The sequence below is a fragment of the Equus quagga genome, chromosome 10 (genome assembly GCF_021613505.1).
Source record: "Equus quagga isolate Etosha38 chromosome 10, UCLA_HA_Equagga_1.0, whole genome shotgun sequence".
Lineage (NCBI taxonomy): Eukaryota > Metazoa > Chordata > Mammalia > Perissodactyla > Equidae > Equus > Equus quagga.
The window spans coordinates 121,429,427-121,452,984 of record NC_060276.1 but is presented as its reverse complement, the minus strand read 5'-3'; the positions used below and the strand labels follow the sequence as shown (position 1 = coordinate 121,452,984).

At 46.6% G+C, this 23,558-nt stretch overlaps 1 protein-coding gene across 2 annotated transcripts in view; it reads right to left on the bottom strand.

Annotated features, from left to right (window-relative positions):
- MXRA5 (matrix remodeling associated 5) overlaps positions 1-23,310 on the bottom strand; it is a 28,386-nt gene extending 5,076 nt beyond the window's left edge. The window contains exons 1-6 of one of the 2 annotated variants that reach the window (XM_046673227.1): positions 23,149-23,310; positions 20,214-20,429; positions 13,084-13,213; positions 12,473-12,863; positions 5,151-10,112; positions 1,459-2,359 (exon numbers count right to left, since the gene is read on the bottom strand). In XM_046673227.1, coding sequence (XP_046529183.1) covers positions 1,459-2,359; positions 5,151-10,112; positions 12,473-12,863; positions 13,084-13,213; positions 20,214-20,429; positions 23,149-23,303 — 6,755 coding nt within the window. In that variant the 5' untranslated portion in view covers positions 23,304-23,310. Of the gene's footprint in view, positions 1-1,458; positions 2,360-5,150; positions 10,113-12,472; positions 12,864-13,083; positions 13,214-20,213; positions 20,430-22,671; positions 22,861-23,148 lie in introns of those variants that run through there. The other variant, XM_046673229.1, reaches the window with a different exon arrangement.
- Positions 23,311-23,558: the final 248 nt, after the last annotated feature.

Below are 23,558 nucleotides of genomic sequence, written 5' to 3'. Positions count from 1 at the left end.
ATTATCAGGGGTGGGAGAGTCCTGTATATTGCGAGATGTTGAGCAGTATCCCTGGTCTATATTCATTAGGCAGGAGTACCTTTTCGCCTACTAGTTGTGACAACCAAAAATGTCTCCAGACATTGATGAGTGTTCCCTGGGGGTACAACCCTTTAGTTGAGAAAAACTGCCATAGATAGATAGATGATAGATAGATAGATAGACAGACAGATAGAGATGGATGGCTAGATGGATGAATGGATATATATAGATAGATGATCGACGGATAGATAGATATACACAGACAGAGTCTCTCCCGCTAGTTGAGGGTTTCTCAGCCTCAGCACGGTTGACATTTGGGGCCAGATGATTCTCTGTGGTGGGAACTGTGCTGTGTGCTGTAGGGTATTGAGCAGCATCTCTGGTCTCCACCCATGAGGCAGTAGCAACCCCCCTCCCCCAGTTGTGCCAACCAAAAATGTCTTCAGACATTGATGAGTGTCCCTTGGGAACACAATCTTCTAGTTAAGAACTACTGTCTTGGATAGACAGATAGATAAAGATAGATTATAGATAAAAACAGATAGATCGATGATAGATATAAACATGATAGATAGATAGACACATAGATATATAGATAGATAGATAGATAGATAGATAGATAGATAGATAGATAGATCAGAGATAGATAGATGACAGACAGATGATAGTCCTTCATGCTAAGAGAGGGCGTCTCAACCTCACTCCTACTGACATTTGAGCAAGAGCGCTCTGTGCGGTGGGGCTGTCTTGTTCATTGGAGGGAGTTGAGCAGCATCCCTGGTCTCCACCTACTAGATGCCAGTAGGAACCCCTGTTCCCAGAGTCACGTCAACTAAAAATGTCTGCAAACATTGCCAAATGTACCCTGGGGGCAAAATCACCCTCCCCCCCCCATACCTGGGAATTGAAGTCACTGGAATAGAAGGTGACTTTCTTCCTAGCCAAAACGCATTTTTAGAATTCCCCATATGCCACCCTCAGGCTGAAATAATGTCTTGACATTTTTTGTTTTACGTCCTTTCACTCTCTCACTAATGCCACTTAAAAACAAAGTATGAAGCGTCTGTGTGTTTTGTTGGCATTAGATAGTAGAAATAGAAAGCAGCCTAAATTGCTTTATCTAATACTATCGTTTAAAACACAATTACAAAGATAATCATTAAAACAAAAGTTATTTGGTTTTTTTCTTTTGTAGGAGAGAGAAGGGTGGAGAAGGGGAAAGGCTAGGTGTTTGTTCTGGATCCCATTTATAAAGACAAGATTGCATTGTGTGAAAAAGTGTCCCCTGGCCTCTGCACATAAGGAGCATGTCTGTGCATCTTCATCCCAGACAAGGACACTCCATGAAGAGATGTCCCAAGACACTGTTCCCAGCATCCGAAGGGGAGGCGGTGGCAGGAGCCCAGTGGTTGATGGCGAAGCAGGAGCACCACATACCTGAAGAGTGCGTCGATCATCCTCTTGGACGGGAGTCTCCAGAGGATGCGTGGCCAGGGGTCCCCCGAGGCGCTGCAGTCCAGCCGGAGGGTCCCGCCGTAGCGGACGTCGGTCCTCTGCGGAGAGGTCCCGGTGATGCGAGCATTGGCCGCCGCGCGCTGCACGGTCAGCTGGACCGTCCTGCGCGCCGAGCCCACCAGGTTGGCAGCCACACACTCGTAGCGCCCGCTGTCCTTGGGCGCCAGGTTGCGGATGTAGAGCGTCCCGTTGGGGAAGACAAACAAGTTCCCGTTGATGAACTGCGAAGGGCGGATCTGGGTCCCATCCCTGAGCACCCAGCGCACGCTGGGCAGGGGCGCGGCCTTGGCTGTGCAGTGGATGTGGATGCTGAGCCCTGGGGGCAGCGAGATGTTCTCCGTCTTCTCCTGGTGGATGACCGGAGGCAGGGCGGCCACGTGGAGGCGAATGGCCAGGCTGTCCGCCCCGGCTGGGTTGCTGGCCACGCACTTGTAGACACCTCTGTCTGAGAAGGAAGCCTCTTTGATGGACAGGGTGCGGTTTTCGTGAAGTGTGACCCTACCCTCCACTGGGGACACGGTCTGCCACACCCTCCCGTCAGGGAAAATCCAGGAGATTTGGGGGGCTGGGGTGCCCTTGGCTAGACACTCCATGGCAATTGTGTCTCCCAGGTAGACGGTGACGTCCTGGTAGTGGGAGGCTAGGATTTGGGGCTGCTGCACGGTGACAGACAGCAGGACCACCATCCTGTCCACACCGTGCAAGTTTTTGGCTGTGCACATGTACTGGCCACGGTCCTGCACCTGTACCTTCCGGATGACGAAGGTGCCATTCTTGAGGACTTCGAACCGTTGTACTCTGGTGTTCGGGGTCATAATAGCTCCTGGAAATCGAAAATACGTACCATCAGGTTCAACCTAAATGTGCCCTTTCCATAGGCCCAAACAAGGATTGTTAGTTAGGTAATCAGTTCTCCTCTTTGTGTCCTAAACAGCAAAAGCAAAGACTTGCCCCCCAACCACCTCCACCTCCAATGTGGGGAAGAGAGAACATTTTTTTCACCCTTCTTGACTCTTACACCAATCCCAGAATCAGGGCGTACGCCACCTTCAAGCAAAGGGCAGCCACCATGGGTTTCATGGAAGGTTCTGGAAGCCCTCATGAGCTCCAGGCCCTCTCAAGCTGGCCTCCTCGTTCACTTCAGTTACTGTAGACGCAGCCCCCATTGGGTCAGCCCCTGCCTCACTGGTGCAGGTTGACCTCCTGAGGTCTCCAAGTTGGTTGCAGGGACACCCCAAGCTTGCAGTCACCATCCACCTCTGCCCAGACAGCCTCTTGAGTCCAACAAGACAACTAGATTGAGCGGGTCATTCTCTGCCCAGTCTGGATGAACTGAGAACTAAGTCATTTTTCCAAACAGCACTTGACATCCCCACCACTACAGCCAGGGGGCATGTGCCCCTCTTTCTTCCCACTCTCTATACCACCAATGTTTTCTATCTTGCCTTCTAGGGGCTCTGCCACAGTCAGGGATTGTATTAACCAAGAGTTTCTGATACTTTGACATCTTGGGTCTTGCTGACCCTGGAGGGACTGGCCCTCCCAGGGATAGCCAATTCCTAGAGAGAGCAAAGGATGCACCTTGCAAACACAAACCGACCAATCCAGAGCCCGCACTTCCAGCCACCTGCACTATGGTGCTCTCACAGTGCACACCACCATCTGCCTCCTGTCGTCTCCCCAGGACCAGGTACCAGACAACTAGGGACAGTCCCTATGCCTCACAGGCCACTGATATTATTCAACTCAGCCAGTCCTACAGCTACTCTGCCTCGCCTATTCCTTCCTGCAGAAACTACAATAAAGGTTCTTGTCCACATTTTCCTGTCTCTCCCTCTGCCTCCTGACCAGCCCTGCTGCCTCCCTGTGTGGCCCTGTATGGCATAGCATGCCCCATCCTCTTGGGAACTGTGAGGAGAAAACTATGTTTTCAATGGCAGTCATCTCCTGATCTGTTGGCCTCACCATACCTGAACAATAAATCCTATATTTAAAAACTGGAAAACTCTGATTTTGAGTCCTCCCTTCTGCTCCCGCATACTGGATTTCTTGGTCCGTGCTTCCATCACGGGCTACTCATTTAGTTCTGACAAGCTCTTCTGCTACAGCCGGGAGTAGAAGCTGAGTCTTGACAATGTAGGAGAATTTGCATGAATGTCTAGTGAGGGGCTGTGGTCCAGCGATGCTCAGAAAGGGCACAAGGTGTGGAAGACCCTAAGGATGAATATAAATGGGATTTCCCAGTAGAGGAATGTGCTTTCCTTCAAAGGCACGATACTTTTAGAATGAAAACCCTGTGGTCTTCTCCACTTGTTACTTGAAGCAAAATTCCTTATTAAATCATTACAGAAACATCTGACATCAGATGGTTACAGATCAAAGAAGTCAGTCATTTCGCTATACTCAGAGCCTCTGCTAACCTTTGGAACACATCCAACATTTGTGAGATAAACCTGAGCAAACAATGCCCAGCTCTCCCAAGGGCTATCAGCATAAATCATTCCTGTATTACCAAAAGGGAGACCAAATGGAAAAAAAAAAAGAACCCTCAGGTCAGAATCCAGGCCTGAAGGATCCAGCTGTGTTGAGAGGGAAGTAAAGAGAAGGAGGAGCAGGGAGAGCCTTTCTTTTGTGGAGAGGTTGTAGCTTTTTAGATTTTACTTTCTTCTGTCACCTAGAAATTGTTTTGCCACTCAAACAAAGGAGATGGTCATGTTTATGAATTTGAGTGCTCTCTGAGCTTCCCAGGATTCCAAATATAGACCAATGTATAGACTATTGCATGGGCTGAGTTGTATCACCCCCAAAATTCACATGTTGAAGTCTTAATTCCCAGGACCTCAGAAGGTGACTGTATTTGGAGATGGGTCTTTAAAGAGGGGATTAAGGTAAAATGAGGTCATTAGGGTGGGTCCTGATCCAAGAGGACTGGTGTCCTTATAAGAAGAGAAGATGAGGACACAGACACACAGAGGGACAGAGGGACGACCATGTGAGGACACGGGGAGAAGATGGTGTCCACATGCCAAGGAGAGAGGCCTCAGGAGGAACCAGCCCTGCTCACACCTTCATCTCGGACTTCCCGCCTCCAGGACTGTGAGACCATCAATGTTTGAGGTTTAAGGCACCCAGCGTGTGGTCCTTTGCTATGGCAGCCTAAGCAAATGAAAACAACTGTGTCTCTAGGTTGAAATCAAAGAAATCCCTGATGGGCTCAGACAAGGCTGCAGTTACCTTTCAAGCCAGTGGAAGGACAAGGGGAATTTGCACACTTCCCCTCAGCCCCACTCCCTGCCAACAGGAGTGTGGAAGACTTTTGCACTGGACCTCACTAGAAGAAGATAAGAAGCTGATATATTCCTAAGCCTAGGTTGTTCCCTATCCAAAGAGCCTGTGACATGTTTCCATGGCCCCATTAAAATCGTACATCTATTCTAGGTCCTTATTTCCTGTCCCTATAAAGGAACGTGCTTGTATCTAAGTTTTCAGGAGTTCTTTCCCATCCCATGAACTTGGCCTTTTCCCAGAATCTCTGGTTCTGCCCGGGGCCACAGACTCAGACAACCTCCTCCTACACAAGCCCCAGTTAAAACACAGATGCTTAAGCGCCCTACCTGTGGAAACTTTTGTCCAGGTAATGAAAGGCTTGGGTTTCCCGGTTGCCTCACATGGGATCATAGCATCTGTCTCTGCAGTGATGGACACAGTCTGAGGGAATTTGGTGATAATTTGGGGCTTTTCCCCAAGCGTCCAGAATTTGGAGGCAGGTGGCCCTACAGGAGAGAAGAGCTTTGAGCTACTCTGATGAAAGCTTCTGGAGGGCTGGCCAGAAGATGTCACGATGGGGATGGAGCTCCGGGTGGAGTAGACCAGAGGGATGTTCTGTAAGTTCATGGAGGGTGGTGCCGTGGTCCGGGGAGGGTGCAATAATGGAGGGGCGGGGGGTCCAAAGTCCACGTGGATGATGCTCTGAGAATGTATCCTATTGTAGGGAGCTGGGTTGACTTTTCTCTCTCTCATCACTGGGGCAGGAGAAGTGGGTATCTGGGGCTTCAGAGTAACTCCCAATTGTGGGAAAGAAAGAGTTTTGTTGAAAAAGAAAGGGAATCTTCCATGGGGATAATGAGGAACTCTTGAACTTGGAGGCTTGCCAACAGAGTCTCTGAGATCAAGGATGTTGTTATTTCCAACGACTTTGGAGTTGCCGTTAAATCGGTCAGTTCCTTGGTCGGTTAACTTACTAGGAATGCCAGGTTTGGGCCTGTGCCACGGAACAACAGGGGTTGTTGTACTTGATAACGTTGGGGTCGTAAAGTGTTTATTCTTTGGCAAAACCCTTGAAGGATAGGCAATTATTTCTGGTTTGTTGGTGAAGTGACGAGGGGGCTGGACAGTTACAATGTATCCAGAGGAGGCTTGTGTGGCCACATATGGTGGCCTCACTGTCCCTCTTGGTGGGATAGGTTTGGCAGGAACTCTGGCTGGTTGACGGAAAACTTGGACTCTCCCATCCTGATGCTGACTATCTGGGCCGCGAGGAAGAATGTCCTTGGTCCTCCTATCAAATGCTTCCTTTTCTAACTCCTGCTTGGGAGTTAAGTTAAATTGGTCCTGGTTGGAAGATGGGGTGGATAATTCATTAGGCCTCCATATATGCTGAGTTCCCTCATTATTCACTGGGGGTGTTTTGGTTTCCGAGATCCCCACATAATTCAAGAAAATTTTTTCCTTGGAACCTGTTGATGTTGGGGATGTTCTTGAAGTAAGAGGCATGGGCTTCGTGGTGGTTTCTGCCAAAAACACGAGAGTCGTGGGGGGGACTGAGGATGCTGGCTCCTTCCTGGGGGCAGGAGTAGAGATGATATTCTGTGGTCCAATTTCAGCTGGACTGGTTTCCTGATGATCCTGACCACCGAAGGTGGTTTCTGCCTTCCCTGAAGACGACTCTGCTTTCATGCTAGAGAGAGTAGTTGACGCAACCTGAAATAGTGTCGAGACTGCAACAGAAGGTGAAAACTCGGAAGGAAAATCTGGATCCTCTGACTCTTTAAAAAAAGGTGTGTCTGTAAATGTTTCCCAAGAGCTGGTGACAGGTGTGTCTGTCTGCAGCCCTCTAGGCTGGGCTGCCTTTGGGGGATTCCAGCTTGGCGTTCCTGGAGAGCGGGAAGGAGAGAATTCTCCCTGAAATTCTCCCACAGTGGAGACCTTGAAGCCAGAAGGTGATACAGCATCAGTGACGAACTTACCAGGGACTAAACTGTCAGTGGTATGGTCATTGATGTTGGTGACACCATCATTCTTACTTTCCTTTTCACCTAACACGGGTTTATATGTGACTGGAATTGTCTCTTGCAATTTATCATGAGATAAATGTACTTTTGTGCTTGTTATATAATCTTCCTTTCTAGTTATCTCACGTGGGGCCCCAGTTCTCAGAGAAGCCATTGTAGATAAAAGTACGGTGTCCGTACTGGGGTTAACAACGTTGTTATGTTGACTTTCTGGAGAAGGATTGGAATTGGACACAGAAGGTTGAGACCTCACCGTAGAAGTAGAAGACCGATGTTTATTTGGCCTCTTCCCATGTTTCCTTCGTGATGGTCCTTTGGATACTGGTTCTGCATCCTTCCCCATTTCCACCTGCTTTGGGGTGCCAACTGTGCCATCAACCCAAGACGTGGGAACCAGCAAACTCTCCACTTGGTATGGAATCTTCACCTCAGGTACTTGAGTTGGTCGAGTCAAGAAAGTCTCCGTTGGGGCGGGAGTTGTGGGCAGAGTTTGTTTATGCCGGTGTCGGAATCTGTCGGGGTGTAATCTTTTCCTTCCCTTCTGTCTCTTTCGAGAAGGGTGAGTGGTCAGCACTGATGGTGAAGTGGGCTTTTGGGTTGGCATCATCACTGCTACTGTGGAGGTATCCTTGTCAAACAGAGAGCCAAGTGTGGTTTCCCCAGGATGCTTGAAGAGAGCTTTGCTGTCTGTCACTCCCAGTGTGGAGTCACGCAGAGTGGTGAATTCGACGCCCTGTCTCTTACTCTCAGGACTTCTGGAGTTTGTGGGGTCTCTCTCTAGCATATCTCCTTCCCATTGTATCTGAAAATTCTCCTCTGTGCTCTTTTTAATCAGTGAATTGCCTTGAGTGCCTAAACTACCTTTCACAAGCTGGGAGTTGTCTGTTTGTTCCTGTAGAGGGACTTGTGTGGGGACACCTGGTTCTTCTAAAATGAGGTCTTCAAATGGCTCAGATGTCTTAGAGTCAGCAACCCACACGGTAGGGGTTGGAGTCAAGTGTGTGGAGGTCAGTTCATTCATCTTATCTTCATTAGGTCGTGAATTAGTCTCCCAATCTGGGTACACGTATGGCACAGTCTCAGACTCAGCTAAGGAGGTGGCATCTAACGGAGACTCATACTCATTTGATGTAGGCTCTGACATGGCTCCAACATCTGGGGTAGACCAGCCCTCTGTGGCTGTGTTTTCATTGGTGGGCTCTTCATAGACTGTGTCCAGGGTCTGTGGAGTAGGAGAAGATTCGTAAGGCGCAGATATCAGTGTAGTGGCTGTAGCCCAGTTTGAGCCAATGTCGGTCGGAAACGTGTCGTCAGTCTTCTCAGAAAATTCATCATCAGTGAGTTCCTCCAGGTGCATGCTTGTCACTTTGGGTTCAGTAAGAATTACTCCATCGTGGCCATGTTCTAGTGGCATCTCGGTTGAGGAAACGGTACTGGAAACCAGCTCTTCCTCACCCAATAAAGACATATCTGCTGAGGATTCTTCAGCACTGGTTGTGGTCTGCACAGGCCATATTGAGGGGGGAGGAAGAACAGGCAAAAGAGGTGTTTCTTCTGGACTCACTGATGGAGGAGTGGTGGTTTTAACGCCCCAGGGGACTTCTGTTCCCTTAGGGAGGTTTTTCCCACGCACTCTGGCTAAAATATCTGCCCAGTGCTCTGGATTAATTTGCTTGCTAGCCATATTGATCCTTCGTCTGGACTCGAACACTCTGCGACCCTCTGCGATGTTTGTCTCTGGTTCCTTTTCAGAATTCTTCCAGAGTTTCAGTTTTCTTCTCCCTTTCTTAGTTTTCTTACCTCCAGTGGTGGCATCATCCTTTGTTTTGATGTACATCTCTTGGTCCTTTGGATGTAGGACTGTCCTGGAAGTGTTATCTTCATCTCCCATGCCTGAGCCCCCTTCGTCCTCCACGACATCTCCTCTCCCTCTGGAATGAGCCTTCCCACCTGGGCGTCTGCCTCTTTTTGATGACCTGCCAGATCCTTTCTTACTCACTGTGACTCCCACAGTGAAATGATCTACCCCTTGCTGGTTGACGGCCACACATCTGTAGTGACCACTGTCACTGACCTGGACCTTTGGGATGGAAAGAGTTCCATTTGCCAACATGTACGCATCTGATGTGTTAGCCAAATCATTAATTATCCTTTTGTTTGGAAGAATCCAGCTAAGCCGGGCTTCAGGTATTGCCAGTGCAGTGCAAGGCAACATCACTGATTCCCCTGGGTTCTTCTGAATAGTTACTGTATGGCTATCAGGTGGCTGAGTGGCAGGTGGCTGCACGAGAACCCTGTACACCATTTGGTCCATTTCATCCCTCACCTGAGCAATGCACTGGTACAAACCAGAGTCCAACTGATCTGTTGACTTGATCTTCAGCCAGCCACTGGTGAGGATGGAGAACTTGCTGTCCTGGTCCTCCATGGGTGCTTTCAGGACAGAGCCATCGGGGAGCACCCAGAATATGGATGGACTCTCAGAAGCCTTTACGTTGCAGCTCAGCTGGCACGGACTCCCTTCCAAGACAGTCTGAGCTCTTTGCACGGCTCCGCTCGGCTCGATCATCACCCAGCTTCTGCTCCGAGACTGCCTTGCATCTTTGGCAGCCATTGTTAAAGAATAGTGGGAAGAATAGGAGAGGAACACCTTTTTGGCCGTACTCTGACGTCGGTTCAGCTGGATATCTATGGACGGCTGCATGACCCATTCTGGTTCTGCAAGAATATGGGCTCTGACGCCAGTGTAGTAAAGAGCATCATCATCAGCATCTTGCCTGTATTGGTAGCTGACTTTGGGATCTGTGCCGAGCGTGAGTTCTCGGTGCAGCTTAACAGGAACCTCACTATAATAGGCGATCAGTTTCCACAGCTTTTCATAGTTTTCCCGGGTCATCGGACACTCAAAGTCCAAGGCAACTGTTGCATTTATCTCAATCTCTTGAGGATCCGTTTGGTTCAGGTGAATTTTGTACACATCCATTGGCTTCCTGATGTCACAAACCAAGTTCACTGTGTTCTGGTGCTCATCAGTCATGTTCAAAGAGATGTTCCATGGGGGGAATTGGAACCCTTCCAGGGAGAGCTGGCTGTCGCTGTCCTCCTCTTGGTCCTGCTCTTCCTCAAGACTCCTGTTCTGTCTCAGAGGGGACTCTATGGAAGGCTTCTGACAAGTGATGTCCTTCAGTTTGTGAATCTCTTGTTTGTACATCTTCTTGGGACTGGAGCACATGGCACATAACTGACCACCTTCGTAGGCTTTGTCTTTCTTACACTTCAGAATCCCTAAGACAAATAATCAAAGAAACATGCTGTAAGTTAATGAACCAAAGAATGACAAGCCTTACACATGGCCAGAGGGTAAAGCTTTTGTTTACATCTTTATCACCTGGGCGTGTTTCTGTAATGCTTTTAATACCTCACTCACTTTGCCTCTGTGGCAACACTTATAACCTTAAATCAATTCAGCACAGTGTGTGGTAACTAACCTGCACTTTATAACCACTTGACAATGGATAATAAGTACTTTTTAAAAATGTTTCTAAGTTAAAAAACTCTATCACATACCCTGTACAATTTTCCTTCAATAAAGGTCCAGAAGAATCCACATAAATAATTGCAACTCATGAAAATATTTCTGGATAAAAGGATCATCTTTTGAGATGAATCACATCATATCTACCTCTTATCATTTTTTTCTCTTGCTGTAATTTTTCATTTCAGGCAGTGTTTACTTTTTGGATTCATATTCTGTTCTTGGCTTCCTGGACATCAAATCCTCCAGAATTTTCTCTTTTTCTGGCCACCGCTCAGTCTCTTTCACTGTTTCCTCCTTCTCTGCCCAACTCGTTAGTGATGGAGCATTCTTTGACTTGGTCTAAGTCTTTTTCCTTCTTGCTCTGCCCCATCAGAGTCCTCGCCCACATGCATGGTTTCCATTACCATGCATTAGCCAGTGATGACTCCCATATGTGCTTCTGCAGTCCAAGCAAACCCTTAGGAGTTCCACACTCACTTCCCTACTTGACATGTCTATTTAGAGGTCACAAAGGCTCCTTGAACTGACATCGACAGAACCAAATTATGTTTTCTCCCTGCTCAAAACCTAGATCCTCATGCCTTTTCTATATCATTCAGTCGTACCATAATCTCTCTTGTTGGGGAAACTAGAAGACTAGGAATGCTTTTTGACAGCCCTCTTGGCATCTTCCCACTTCTTCCTATTCCCACTGAGAATACACCAGTCAAAGCGCCATCATCTATGACTTGGAGTATTATAAACTTCCTAATTGGTTTCACTATAATTCCTTTTGCTTCCATGAACACACTTCTCCATGTGAATTTAAGAGTAAACACCTCAAAATGCAAATATGATTGTTTCACATACCTCCCCCAACACATACACACAAATGTACACATACACCAGACAAACATGTATGCACACGCACACACAAAGACACACACATGTATGTCCAGAATATCGAAGATGGCTCTCTGCCCAAGCTTTATGGTTTCATTTCCATGGTGTAGCCTTACTCCTTGGAAATGACTATCTAAATGGATTTTCAGCCCCTCTTGCATCCAGAGGGGTTTGGGAACTAGTTCCCACCAATGCAATATGAATGGAGGCGACAAGTGTGTTGTCTAGCTAAGACTATTAAGAAGTGAGTATACATCTGTCTTTACTCATCCATTGCCTGATTAAGCAAATCTGATGCCAAATATAAGATGGAGCCACAGATGGAAGCACCTGGGTCCTTCAATGAATCCATGGAGGAAAGCAGCCTGGCACCTGAAAGCACTCCCATCAAATTGTGACATAAGGTGGGTGTGCTGGACGTTCCTAGATGGACACAGGCTTAAGAGGCTAAGTAGAAATTGAGGACAGCAAGACCTCTCAGAGGAGGTGATCTTTTAACAAAGACCTGAATGCTGAGAAGAGGCCAGCCCCTTGAACATCTAGCAGGAAAGTATTCTTGGAAGGAAGGTTGAGCAAGTCTGACGCCATTGAGTTGGAAAGTGCAAGGAACAGAAAGGAGAGCAGTGTGGCCAGAACTGAGCGCATGAGGGGAACGCTGGGGCCAGCTCGTTGCAGGAGGGTGGGTCATAGGTGGAAGCATCATTGTGTAGGAACTCCTCGTAAGGCTGGTGGCTGTGAGGATGGAGAAGAGCACGGAGACCCAAGATATGGTAAACTCAATGAGATCTGAGGATGGATTCCAAGATGGGGCTTGGAGAAGCGGGTAAAGAAAGAAAAAGAAAGGAAAAAGTCTTCCTTATTTTGAATCAAATCTACTTTCTTACAACTTCTACGCATTGGTCCTGTTCTTTGGTGCTCTGGGTCAATGCAGAATGTCTCTCTCCCCAATCCATAAGAGAATGATCTCATAGCCACCTCCCGTCTCATTTTTTCCAAGCATCCTTGAATACTTCCTCATAGGATGTGGATGCACAGAAAATTCCACATTTAGCTGCAGCCCAAGGTTGAACATGACACTCCAGATATCCCTTCCACGACCACCACAGTCAACTGTACATAACCAATTAAATGATTATTACTTTAAATTTTACTAAAAAATAAAAATGCATTTGAATCACGGAGATAAGGAATGTGTAGCTAGAGGACACGTCAAATCTCATCTCACCTTTGGATTTCGCATCCCATTCTAGAAACCATCTCATGTCACAATCACAGGACCACGGATTCCCATGCAGGTAAAGATTCTCCAGAAGTGGCATGTTCTGGAGCATCCCCGTGGGAAGAGTTCTAATCATGTTCTCTGCTAAGTAGAGGTGTCTTATAGTGGACAGTCTGAAATAATCCAGGAAGGTGAATGTGGAGAACGTGCCAGGGTGTAGCTGGTGGAGCAGGTTTCCTTCTAAATGGAGCAGCCTTAGCGATGTTAAGCCATTGAAAGCTTGTGGGTGGATAAACTCGATCTTGTTATGGTCAATGTGTAGCCTCATTAGGCTCCAGAGCCCCTGCAGCGTCTGTCCTGTGATTACTCGAAGCTTGTTGTAGCTGAACTTGAAAACCTGCAAAGACAGAAGGTTGGAAAATCCTGTTTATAATTTAAAAAGCCACAACCAGGGAAAAACAGAACAAAGGGCAGGAGCGTAATGACATTAAACTTGTTTTCAAAGTAAAAACAACATGGCAATTTTATTAATCATTAGGGAGCATTATATCACCTCTACTATTCATTACTGGTGGTAGAAGCTGCAATTAGTGATGCTCATAAATGCCAGGGTTTACCTGTAGAGAGCTGAGGTCTCTTAAAGCCCCATCAGGGATGCTGGGGATGTTGTTGCCATGAATCATAAGCAGTTCCAACTTGGTCAGTCCCGCAAATGAGGTTTTTGACAAAGCCTGTATACTATTAAATCTAAAAAAAATAATAATAATTAGAAAAAGAAATGGTGAATACATAAATCCCATCTGGGAAAGATTCCCCAGCCAGCCCAGGACCCACTTAGCAAAATGTTGGTTCTGAGGTCGGATTGGTGTCAGTCCCAAAGCACATTCAGCTCTTTGTGCCCTTGTTCATTTCCAGGGTCAAAAGAAAACTGACCCTTTTTATTAGCTTTCATTCAATTAAGGAATATTGGCTGGGCCTTTTGACTTGGAATATGCTAGTGTAATTAGAGGCCTTTTTAGGGAAACTAGGAGGAGTTAGAATTCTAAAGGAAGCTGGTCCAATCGGCCTTGTTGGAAATTTCACTCTGAAGTTGCAATAATGATGAATGACACGTGGCCAGCATGAATGAAAAGAAACACACAACATCAGAGGGAGCTTTGCATATAACAAGAGAGGGAGAGTCCTCTGGTCTAAAGGACCAAGTGAAAATGCTGACAGCCAAACATGGATTCTTATTCCACAGGGACAAGTTGTCATTTCCAATGGATTATCTAAGTTATCTGTAAACATTTTGGTGCTTTTTGGTCTTGGTTTTTGCATATACATTGGCAAAGATGCTTCCTTGACCAATCTGGAAATTCCTCATTGCTTCGTTATTCACGGCACAAGGGAATCCTCAATGTTAATCCATGGAGAACGGATTATAAAACAAGGGAGAATCTGTGCCTTGCTCTGTTGGAGGACTGTGACCTCATGTCAGCTGAAATATAATGCATTTAGCTTCACACTGTTTATTGCTTCTCCTTAGTACCTAAATAAAAGGAAATAGAGGGCTCAGCCCCATGGCATAGTGGTTAAATCCAACATGCTCTGCTTTGGGGTCCTGTCAGTTCAGATCTCAGGCATCGATCTACACCACTTGTTGAGCCACGCTGTGCCAGTGACCCACATACAGAACAGGAAGATTGGCACAGATGTTAGCTCAGGGCCAACCTTCCTCAAGCAAAAAATAAAAAGAGGAAGATTGGCAACAGACGTTAGCTCAGAGCAAATCTTCCTCACCAAAAAAAAGAGAAGATAATAGATGTGTAGAAAATGCAGGTGACAACCTTATAGCTAAATGCATCATGTGCTAGCCAAGTATAACTTCCTTATAAACACATGTGTGCCGAAACCCAGACCCCAACCTCCAAGTCAACATCTGGGTAATTCCTCCCCTAAGAGCCAGTCTTAGGAAGCACCTTTCAACTCTAAATTCTTGAGTGTGGGAAAAATAATCTCCAACACCCAAACCACTCACCTTGGTTGCTTCAAGCTCTTGGAAGAACAACTTTAATCATTGCATTCTTTTATAAGACCAACTTGTGCAAAGAAAACACGGGATGGAATGAAATGCATCCCATCTTATTAGAATAATGCTAGAGGGATTCAAAATGGTGCAGGGAAAAATATGGTAGAACATAATCCTATGTCCTGTTCATCATTTTGAGTCGTGTCGTCAATGGATGATTATATAGAGTGTCTCTCTTCTGGATGACATGGCATTGCCTGCTCCTCCTCTTTAATGCTTTGCTCCAGTGTCTTGTCAGCTTACTCTGCTCTATTTAGCAGTGACAAGAGATAAAATACTATGAAGAATTGGCATAGTTAGGAAACACTGATTAGAGGACTCAGCAGAGAACAAATCAAGTGAAAGTGCCCTAAAGCAGAGGCAAGAGCAGGACTTCTTCAGCAAGTCCAAGGGACACAAAGATGGCACATGATCCCTAACTCTAAGGCAAACAGCAAACATCTTAGAGAGTTAACAGATAGCCCGCCATGGGTACTGGACAATGTCTGCAGACATTTTTGAATGTCACAAATGGGTAGGAGAGTGTTACTAGCATCTAATGGTTGGAGACCAGGGATGCTGCTGAACATCCTACAGTGTGCAGGACAGCCCCCACCACAAAGAATTATCCAGCCCCAAATATCAAGAGTGCCGAGTTTTGGAAACTGCCTTAGCATGAGAGATTCTGTCTGTTGGTTTGTCTATCTACCTAGCTATCTATTATCTGTCTGTCTATCTATCTATCTATCTCTCTATCTACCTATCATCTATCAATCATGTATCCTCTGTCTTCTATCTATCATGCATCTATCAGGTATCTATCATCTACCTATCATTTATCTACCTATCATCTATCTATCTACAGTAGTGGTCTTGAACGGGGTGATTTTGCCTCTAGGAGACATTTGGCAATATCTGGGGTCATTTTGGGTGACCACAACTAAGGGGGAGCGTATTACTGGCATCTAGTGGGAAAAGGTGATGGAATGAAACGCATCCCATCTTATTAGGATAATGCTGCAGGGATTCAAAATAGTGCAAGGGGAAAATATAGCAAAACATAATCCTATCTTCTATTCATCATTTTGAGTTGTCATGTAGTCAATGGATGATTATACAGAGCATCTCTCTTCTGGATGACATGGCATTCTCTGCTGCTCAAGAATGCTGCTGAACATCTTTCAAAGAACAGGACAACCCCCACAACAAGGAATTATCCTGTCCAAAATGGAAATTGTGTCCCAAATGTCAATTATGCTGACGTTCAGAAATCCTGCTCCAACCAAAGATGGAATAGCCTGTGGGCTGATGTGCTGCCTCATTCATCTATCATTATTTAGGAATCTACAATGAAATCTGTCTGGGAAATGGGAATTTATGGCAACATTTAAACTCTTTTCCATTTCTTGGAGCTTGAGGTTTGTCTAGAAACAGTAAGTAAGGTGGAGAATGGTCTCATGTGAGGTAGGCATTCTTGGCAGGCACCAGGTAATCTAGAAGCTGGGAGGACATGGGAAGGAGTGTGGCTTTTTTTGGTTCCAGATTCAATGGGAAGCACTTGAGGGTTTTAAGGAGGGGAGTGACATGAACTAAGTTATGTGTTAAAACAACAATGCTGGCCACTACATGGAGAATGGGTTGGAGATGGATAAGAGAGGAAACAGGAGATGGAGTGAATCCCAAGGAGGTGCTGGTGTCCCTAGCTAAGGTAGAGACAGTGGAGATAAAAGTACATGGAGAGCTTCCAGAGGTGCTTGGAGGAAGAGCCAACAGGCTTTACTGAGTGATGGAATTGCAAACAAGGAAAAGATCACAGGAACGACTTCTACCTGGATGTGAGTAAATGGGTGGATTGTGCCATTGGCTGAGATGGAGAACGATGGGTGTGGGGGAAATCATTCAAGGTTATATTTGTCTTGTGATCTTGAAGGTGTTTGTGAGAATCCAAGGTGAGGGTGGTACTCAGGACTGAGACAGAGACCCAAGATGTGCACATTCAGGAGACCTTGGCCAACTGACTAATGGAGCAAAGCACTGGGAATTAATAAGATCACCTGAGAAGACGCCAAAGGGAAAGAAGAGTAGAGAAGCCAGAAGGAGGAGGCAGATCTTGAGATGGAGGAGATGGGGGTCAGAGGCTCAGCTTCTAAAATGGGTCAGAAAGAGTTTGCTCTTCCTCAGGACATTTTAGCCTAAGGGTGTGCGATGCTCACCAGGGCTTCCTCTCCTGTCTTTGTAGCCAAAAATTCTCACTTCCAACTTGGCATTCAACTATAATGGTGGACACCAAGGTGGAGAAGGTGAAGGGAAGGAAGATAGTTGAGTACAGAGGAACATGAACTCTTTCCACACCTAAATAAATCCCCCCAAGGCCCTTGATGGAGATGTATCATCTCAGGAAGCTGTCTTACTATAGCATCTTCTTGGTGCTTGTTTTTAAGAGCCATCAAAAGCTACAGATGGAGGTGTTGTTGGTGGCAGAGCTAAGAAAGGCGAGACTTTTGGTGGACAGACAAAGTCAAGGGAATTGCCTAAATGCCAAGTAGAGGAGGCACTTTCTTCCCTCACAGCACCCAGTGGGTGTGGATGAATCCTCTTTGCATCCATCTGAAAACCAGCAGGAAGATGGGGAAATTGGTGTGGTACTCAAGGAAGAGAATCTGATGGGAGACTGAAATGACCCTGGACAGAGCCCACTTACGCTCTTCTCCAGAGCATCTTCCTCACCTGTTGATTGACAATAACTGACTACATAACCACCTAAATGAAGTGATTTTTTATATCAGAAATATATGATCATTTTGCAATACATACAAATATTGAATCAATCTGTTGTACACCTGAAGCTGATATAAAGCTCTATGTCAATTATATCTCAATAAAAAAAGAAATATATGTAAAACTACTTCATGAATAGCAATTAGTATCCCAAAGCAAAATTTTAAATAAAAAAGAGCAGTATGGGCATTTGGGAAGTTCCAGACAGATGTCATCAAAACTGGTCTTTTAATTAAAGGGAAGAAAATCTTTAACGGTCTATAAATCAGATGCTAAGTGGATGATATTTTTGGTTTACTCAAAAATATCTGGAAAGCAATTTTTTAAAAAGCTTTGGGGCTGGCCAAACAGGAAACAGGAGCTTTCTCTTTCAATGCTAACTGAGAACCCTAAAAACATCTGTGTGGGAATGAAAAATGTGCTTTGTGCTCTGCCAAAAATCTCTCATTCCTTGAGAGTTTTATACTCTCTCCAGACTCCAAAAAGACAAATCTGAGCCCAAGTTCTATATATATTAGACATGGCTCTTGTTTCTTTTTTTTCCAACAAAATACACGTTGCCAGTCTCATTATCTACTTTGAGACTGATTTTCAGAAACAGTGTTATAATATTAAAAGTGTAATTTAGAACTGTGGCACATGGATTCATGTTCCAAATTAAGCCAGATGGAAGTAATATATATTGGTTCAGTGAAACTATTCCTCAGTGGTTTTTCTTTTATCTTTACTATTACACAAACTCATCCCAAGAGATTATTGGCATCTGAAGGAGAAGGAAGCATCTTTGCTTTGTTCTAGTGGCAAAGACTTTAGGACACCATAATTCACTGTTTTTATCATTAGTTGTTTGAAATGAAACCGCCAGAAGCTATGTTCTAATTGAGAGGTTAGTTAAGTTCCACTCTTACAAAATACTTCAATTTAAAAGTGGATGGAAGAAAAACATCCCAGAAACTGTCAATGAGATGCAAATAGCTTGACAAAAAATAGTCTATCAGTGTCGCCAGTCTAAAACCACCTCCCAGTTAATCTTTTGGGGGGGATGCATGCAGATCTTATCCACTCAAGTCCAACCTGCCAGCTCAGACCCCCATCACACGACAGGAGTGCACTCATGGTTCACGCAGGAGCTGCAGCAGAAACCAGTTCTCCTGGAGCACTCCCATTCCCACACTTTCCAGGGGGCTCCTCCAAAGCTTGTCTGACAGTACCCCCAACTCTGTGCCCTGACAAGAGCTCAAGTTTGAGGGATCAGGTGGTTAATGCTAGCAAGTGGGACAACATGCTAAAAATGATTCGTAAATGGATCCATCTCAAGACAGAGCCATTTTGCACACCAGGAGGTGCGAGAAAGAAGGGAAATCATAGACGTGCTCATTTTCCTGTCTACAAACTTGGCATAGCTCATGCAATCCTGATTCCAGTCAGCTCGAGTTCCCCTTCCTTATCTCTTTCTTCCACTAGGCAAGTGGTTTGTCCCAATAAATTATAATTGTAGATTGTACAAAAAAAGGAAACTGGTTTAATGATTAATATTCCCTCTTTTGGCAAAGCCAGATTGTTTTCCCGATGGAGCTATCATCATTGCAGTTGGGTTTAGTTAGTCAAGTCATACGGTATTCCAAGATTTTATTGAGAAGACTATTTTGTTGTTTATTGCCTTGGATTAGTGAAGTTTCTATCTTATTGTCTCAACTTCACATTTTCTTATTCTGCTACTGGGCTTTATAGACAATAAATGCAATAAAAACATTTAACTCTGTAAGCTAAGGTTTCTAGGCACATGTACAATTCTTTGTTCATTGACTTTGGTTTGGCCATCTCATTTTACTACAATGTCCCCTTAGTGGATATTCATCAACCCTACATTATTTTAGTGTCTTCTAGATGGTGGAAAATAGCAAATATATTTTGTTGAAGGGGTTGGCCCCATGGCCAAGTGGTTAAGTTCGCACACTCCACTTTGGCAGCCCAGGGTTTCGCTGGTTCAGATCCTGGGTGCCAACATGGCACGGCTTGTCAGGCCATGCTAAGGCAGAATCCCACATAGCACAACCAGAAGGACCTACAGCTAAAATATACAGCTAAAATATACTACTAGGGGGCTTTGGAGAGGAGGAGAAGAAGAAGAAGAAAGAGAAGGAGATGGAGAAAGAGAAGAAGAGGAGGAAGAAAGAAGATTGGCAACAGATGTTAGCTCAGGTGCCAGTCTTAGAAAAAAAAAGAGAGAGAGGCAATAGCTAATATATTTCGTTGAAGAAGTCCAAATGATTGTCTACTATTAAAACTGTACACGAGTACCTGTAATTCATAGCAACTAATATTTATGTATATAAAACAAAATTTAAAAATATAAAAATTCTGTCTGGGATGCTGCAGAAATTCATCTCTTGAAAACATATTAATATTTTAATAGGCATCCGAAAGAACTCTTTTATTGTGTCAAAGTCACAATTACATCATCCAGATAACTTGCAAAAGGTCAGAGATGTCCCATTTATTCTTTTTATTATTTTTAAATAAAAATATTTAATGTTTTTAATATTTCCTGGTCTGTTTAAACAATATCCGTATATTTACATGTGTGTCATATGCATTCGTATCTGCTATATATTTAAGAATTGTTATTGAGGGAAATTTATCAACAAACTTAAGTTGTTCATGACACGTGGCTATTAAACTTTATGATAGCAGTTGCAGCCAATGGATGAATTTAGATAATATCCCAAAAGGATCGCATTTAGTATAGTTAAAAACTGTCACCTGGATTCTGCCCCTATGGAAGTACGTAACGCTAGATGGAACAACACATAAAGGAGTATCCATTTGCACTTATGTAGATGCACATACATATACGGAAAAGCGAATAAACATGCAGGCAAAGAGGCCAAAGTTTTTCAGTAAGAATGTGGTACAAACCCCAAATTGATTCTTTCCACATGTTTAGAAATTCCAGCTGGCACGGAAGCCAAGGAGCGAAACGTGCAGTGGACCTCGCTGGGAACATAGCAGGCGCAAGGGTGAGGGCAGGCGAGTGCCGCTGGAGGATGTCCCCAGACCAGAATCAGCACCACGGAGAGTACTCGCCAGTGCGCCCGCGTTGGCATCTTGTCGGGGTGCCTCATCCTGGAATACCTGTTGTGGAACCACAAAACGGGATTCACTTAGTATCAGGTCGCAATCCCTTATTTTCAGCAAATTTTATTGGAATGGAGCATACTGGTTTTAAGCTTCCCAAGACTTCAAATGATTTATTTTCACGACACAAAATGTTTGAGTCAGGAAACACAAAACTTATTGTCTTAATCGTTCGCTGTTAACTTTAATGGTTACTATAGAACAGAGCCTTAATTCCTGACTTCGATACGACAATTTGGAAGTCTCGTTATGTTATGAGAGAAAGTACAGAACACACACACACACAGAGACACACAAATACATATGCATGTGTATTTGCATATATATACATATATATACATAGAGACAGAAGGAGAGGTACATTTCCGTTTCTATAATAATAAAATAAATAATAAAAATATAATTATGTGCCTGCCCCCAATGTTAATTCTGAGCCATAGACACTGCATATATTTGAATAAAAAACTTCTAAAGAAAGTCACTATGATTAGGATTACTTCCTTCTTTTAATGACATTCCTTAAGTTTTCATTATATCTTCTTAAAGTGCTTCAAAAGCGTTCACTAAAGCGAAATTTAATCCATTATTTGTGGGTCTGTTTACTACACTTAATTTTTTTCTGGGAAGGACCAAAGTGTTGCTACAGTCCAGTATCCTTGTTTAGCAGGGGGAAGTTTGCGAAAACCTCTGTAAAATCTGCCGTTTGATAAAGAGGATAGGAACAGCCTGATGAAATATGTTCACACACACAAAAAAGATCAAGGAGTTTACAAAAAAAAAAGGGGGGGAATGGTCAGATATTTCAAATATTAGGTTTCATCAGCTACCTCTTTCAGAACGTCAGTGATTATTTTTTTCACGCATTCGTCATGCCTTCATCATCTCATATTTTTGTCATCTCTTGAATGAAGTTTATTTACAAATAGGAATACGCGTGGACAGCAAAGCGTACAATAGAGAAACGCGCCTCTGCCTTCGTCCCTGCTCTGGGCAAGCGCTCACCGCTAATAACAAACTCGACATCCGCTCATACAGCATAGACACATCCCCAGTCCGTAGCTTTTCCATCCTTTCCATGACCTCGAAATGGATACTTTCTTAAACCCGTGTGCATCTCGCCTTTCTGTCGCCCATAAAGAGCTGACGATGCAGGCAACTTTGCAGAAAGCAAGTTCAGGCTCCACCTCTGCGTTCTAGAACAGGCTCCTAAAGCTTTGCAGCGAGCAGTTCCCCAGCTCGCCTGAGCCCAGGCCTCGCACGCCCCCGCCTGCGCGCCTGACCTCGGCTCTGGGCTTCTGCCAAGGGCATCCTGACCCAAACCCCTTGCCCGCAGGCAGACCTGGCCCCAGCATCCCCATGCGTCCTCCCCAGCCTTCGCGCTCCGTCCTGCCTCCCACCCAGGTCCTCCCCGGAGACCAAAGGAACGCGCCCCAGGGAACCCTAGTCCTGGGGCTGTAAGGGAACCCACCCTGAGCCTGCAGGGCAGCCAGGGGGAACCCCAGGCAGCAGGGCGGGGGTCGCGAGGCAGTGCGCGTTCGCCCCCCTGGAGGCGGACAATCTGCAGCGGCCGGGCGCGAGGCCCTGCGCCCCTGGCCACCTTCCAGCGCCCGCTCCGACGTGCCCCGCCGGCGGCGCGGTGAATTACAAGCTTTCCCGGAACGCGGCTCGGGTTGCCCCGCGGGTCCCCGCTGCCGGGACCCCGACACCAAACGCCGTCTCTCCCAGATGATGACTTCTCCAGCTTCCGTGCGGCTCAGCCCTCGGCGGGGCCTTCGGTCTTCCCCTTTCCAGGGGAGGAGGAGGACAAGGAGGGGGAGGAGACCCTCAGTACCCCGGAGCCCGAGGAATAGGGAGGAGGATCCGCAACCGTGTTTTCCCCACCAACGCAAGAGCGGGATCGCTTTCACTTGGGGATCCCCTTGGTGGCTCGCTAGAAACCAGGGGAGGATGAGCGACAGGCCGCTAGGGAGAGGGAGGAAGGACGAAGGGAGAAAGGGTCGGGAGTTCATTAGACCTATTCAAAGCATCGTCCCTCAAAATTCCATCAGCTTCCCTCCTGAATGGTAACTGGCCCCTCAGCTCCTTAACACAGTGCCTGGAAGCACTTCAAGATGCCTCTTTGCTGTCACCCCGTGGTCTTCCCTTGGCCACCCCCAATTCCTTTCACCCGTTGCAGACAGAACCAGTATCTCCCCCGCCACCCCCTCTCCCGGGTGCCCAGGCTGCCCTCGGTGCTCACCTGTCCTTCGGAAGCCGCCAAAAACGGGAGCGGTGCGCCCGGAGCATCCACTGGGCCGGGGCGCGCAAGTCACCGCCGGGGGTCCGCCGGGGCCATGCCCTTCCCGGGGCCGGGGGCGCGGCAGCACGGCTTCCCAGCGCGGCAGGGCGAGCCGGCGCCCTTTTATTACGGTCGCCGAGAGACTTCCCCGAGTCCACGCCTCGGCCCACCCCCACCCTGCCCCACCCAGGGGAGACGGGGCGCGCGCCCGAGCCGAGGGACCCTGGCCGCGCCGCCCTGCGCTCAGCCCTCCTCTCGACTCTTCATCGTGCCTCGTCCCGGGTGGGCACGCCTCGCCCACTCCTGTTGGGAGAAGCGCAGGAGCCAAACGCACACGGCTTTGGGAACGAGTATTCGTGGTTCGAGAGGAAGTCCAGGGACCCGAGGGGAGGGGGAGAAGCAGGGAGCGAGGTGGGAGCTGCTGCGGAGAGTCCTTACACAGAGCGCTCTTCCCTGCAGCGATGGAGACGGTTTCTTTCGTTTGGAGAAGAGAGTAGGAGCAAGATTCGCGCTGCTCCAGGCGGGATGGAGTTTTCTCTGGCAGTGTCTCGGAACCCGTGTGCAGGCAGCAGCCGGCAGCGCCCCGCCGGCATCCCCGGAGCTGCAGGCCCGGCTGCAACTTGAGCGCCGCTGCCACGCCCTCCCGCCTCTCCGGTGGCTCCCGGCCGCCCGCCTCCCTCGCGCCGCCGGAGTCCTCCAGCCTGAAAGATGGAACTGCTCTCCTCCCGCTTGGAGAGCCTGCGGAGGCAGGGCCAGGATGGGGAAACTTTGGGGAGCCTGGTGGTAGTAGCTGGGGGATGTGGGGACCACCAAGGGGGAGGGCAAGAAACAGAGGCTGGAGAGGATGG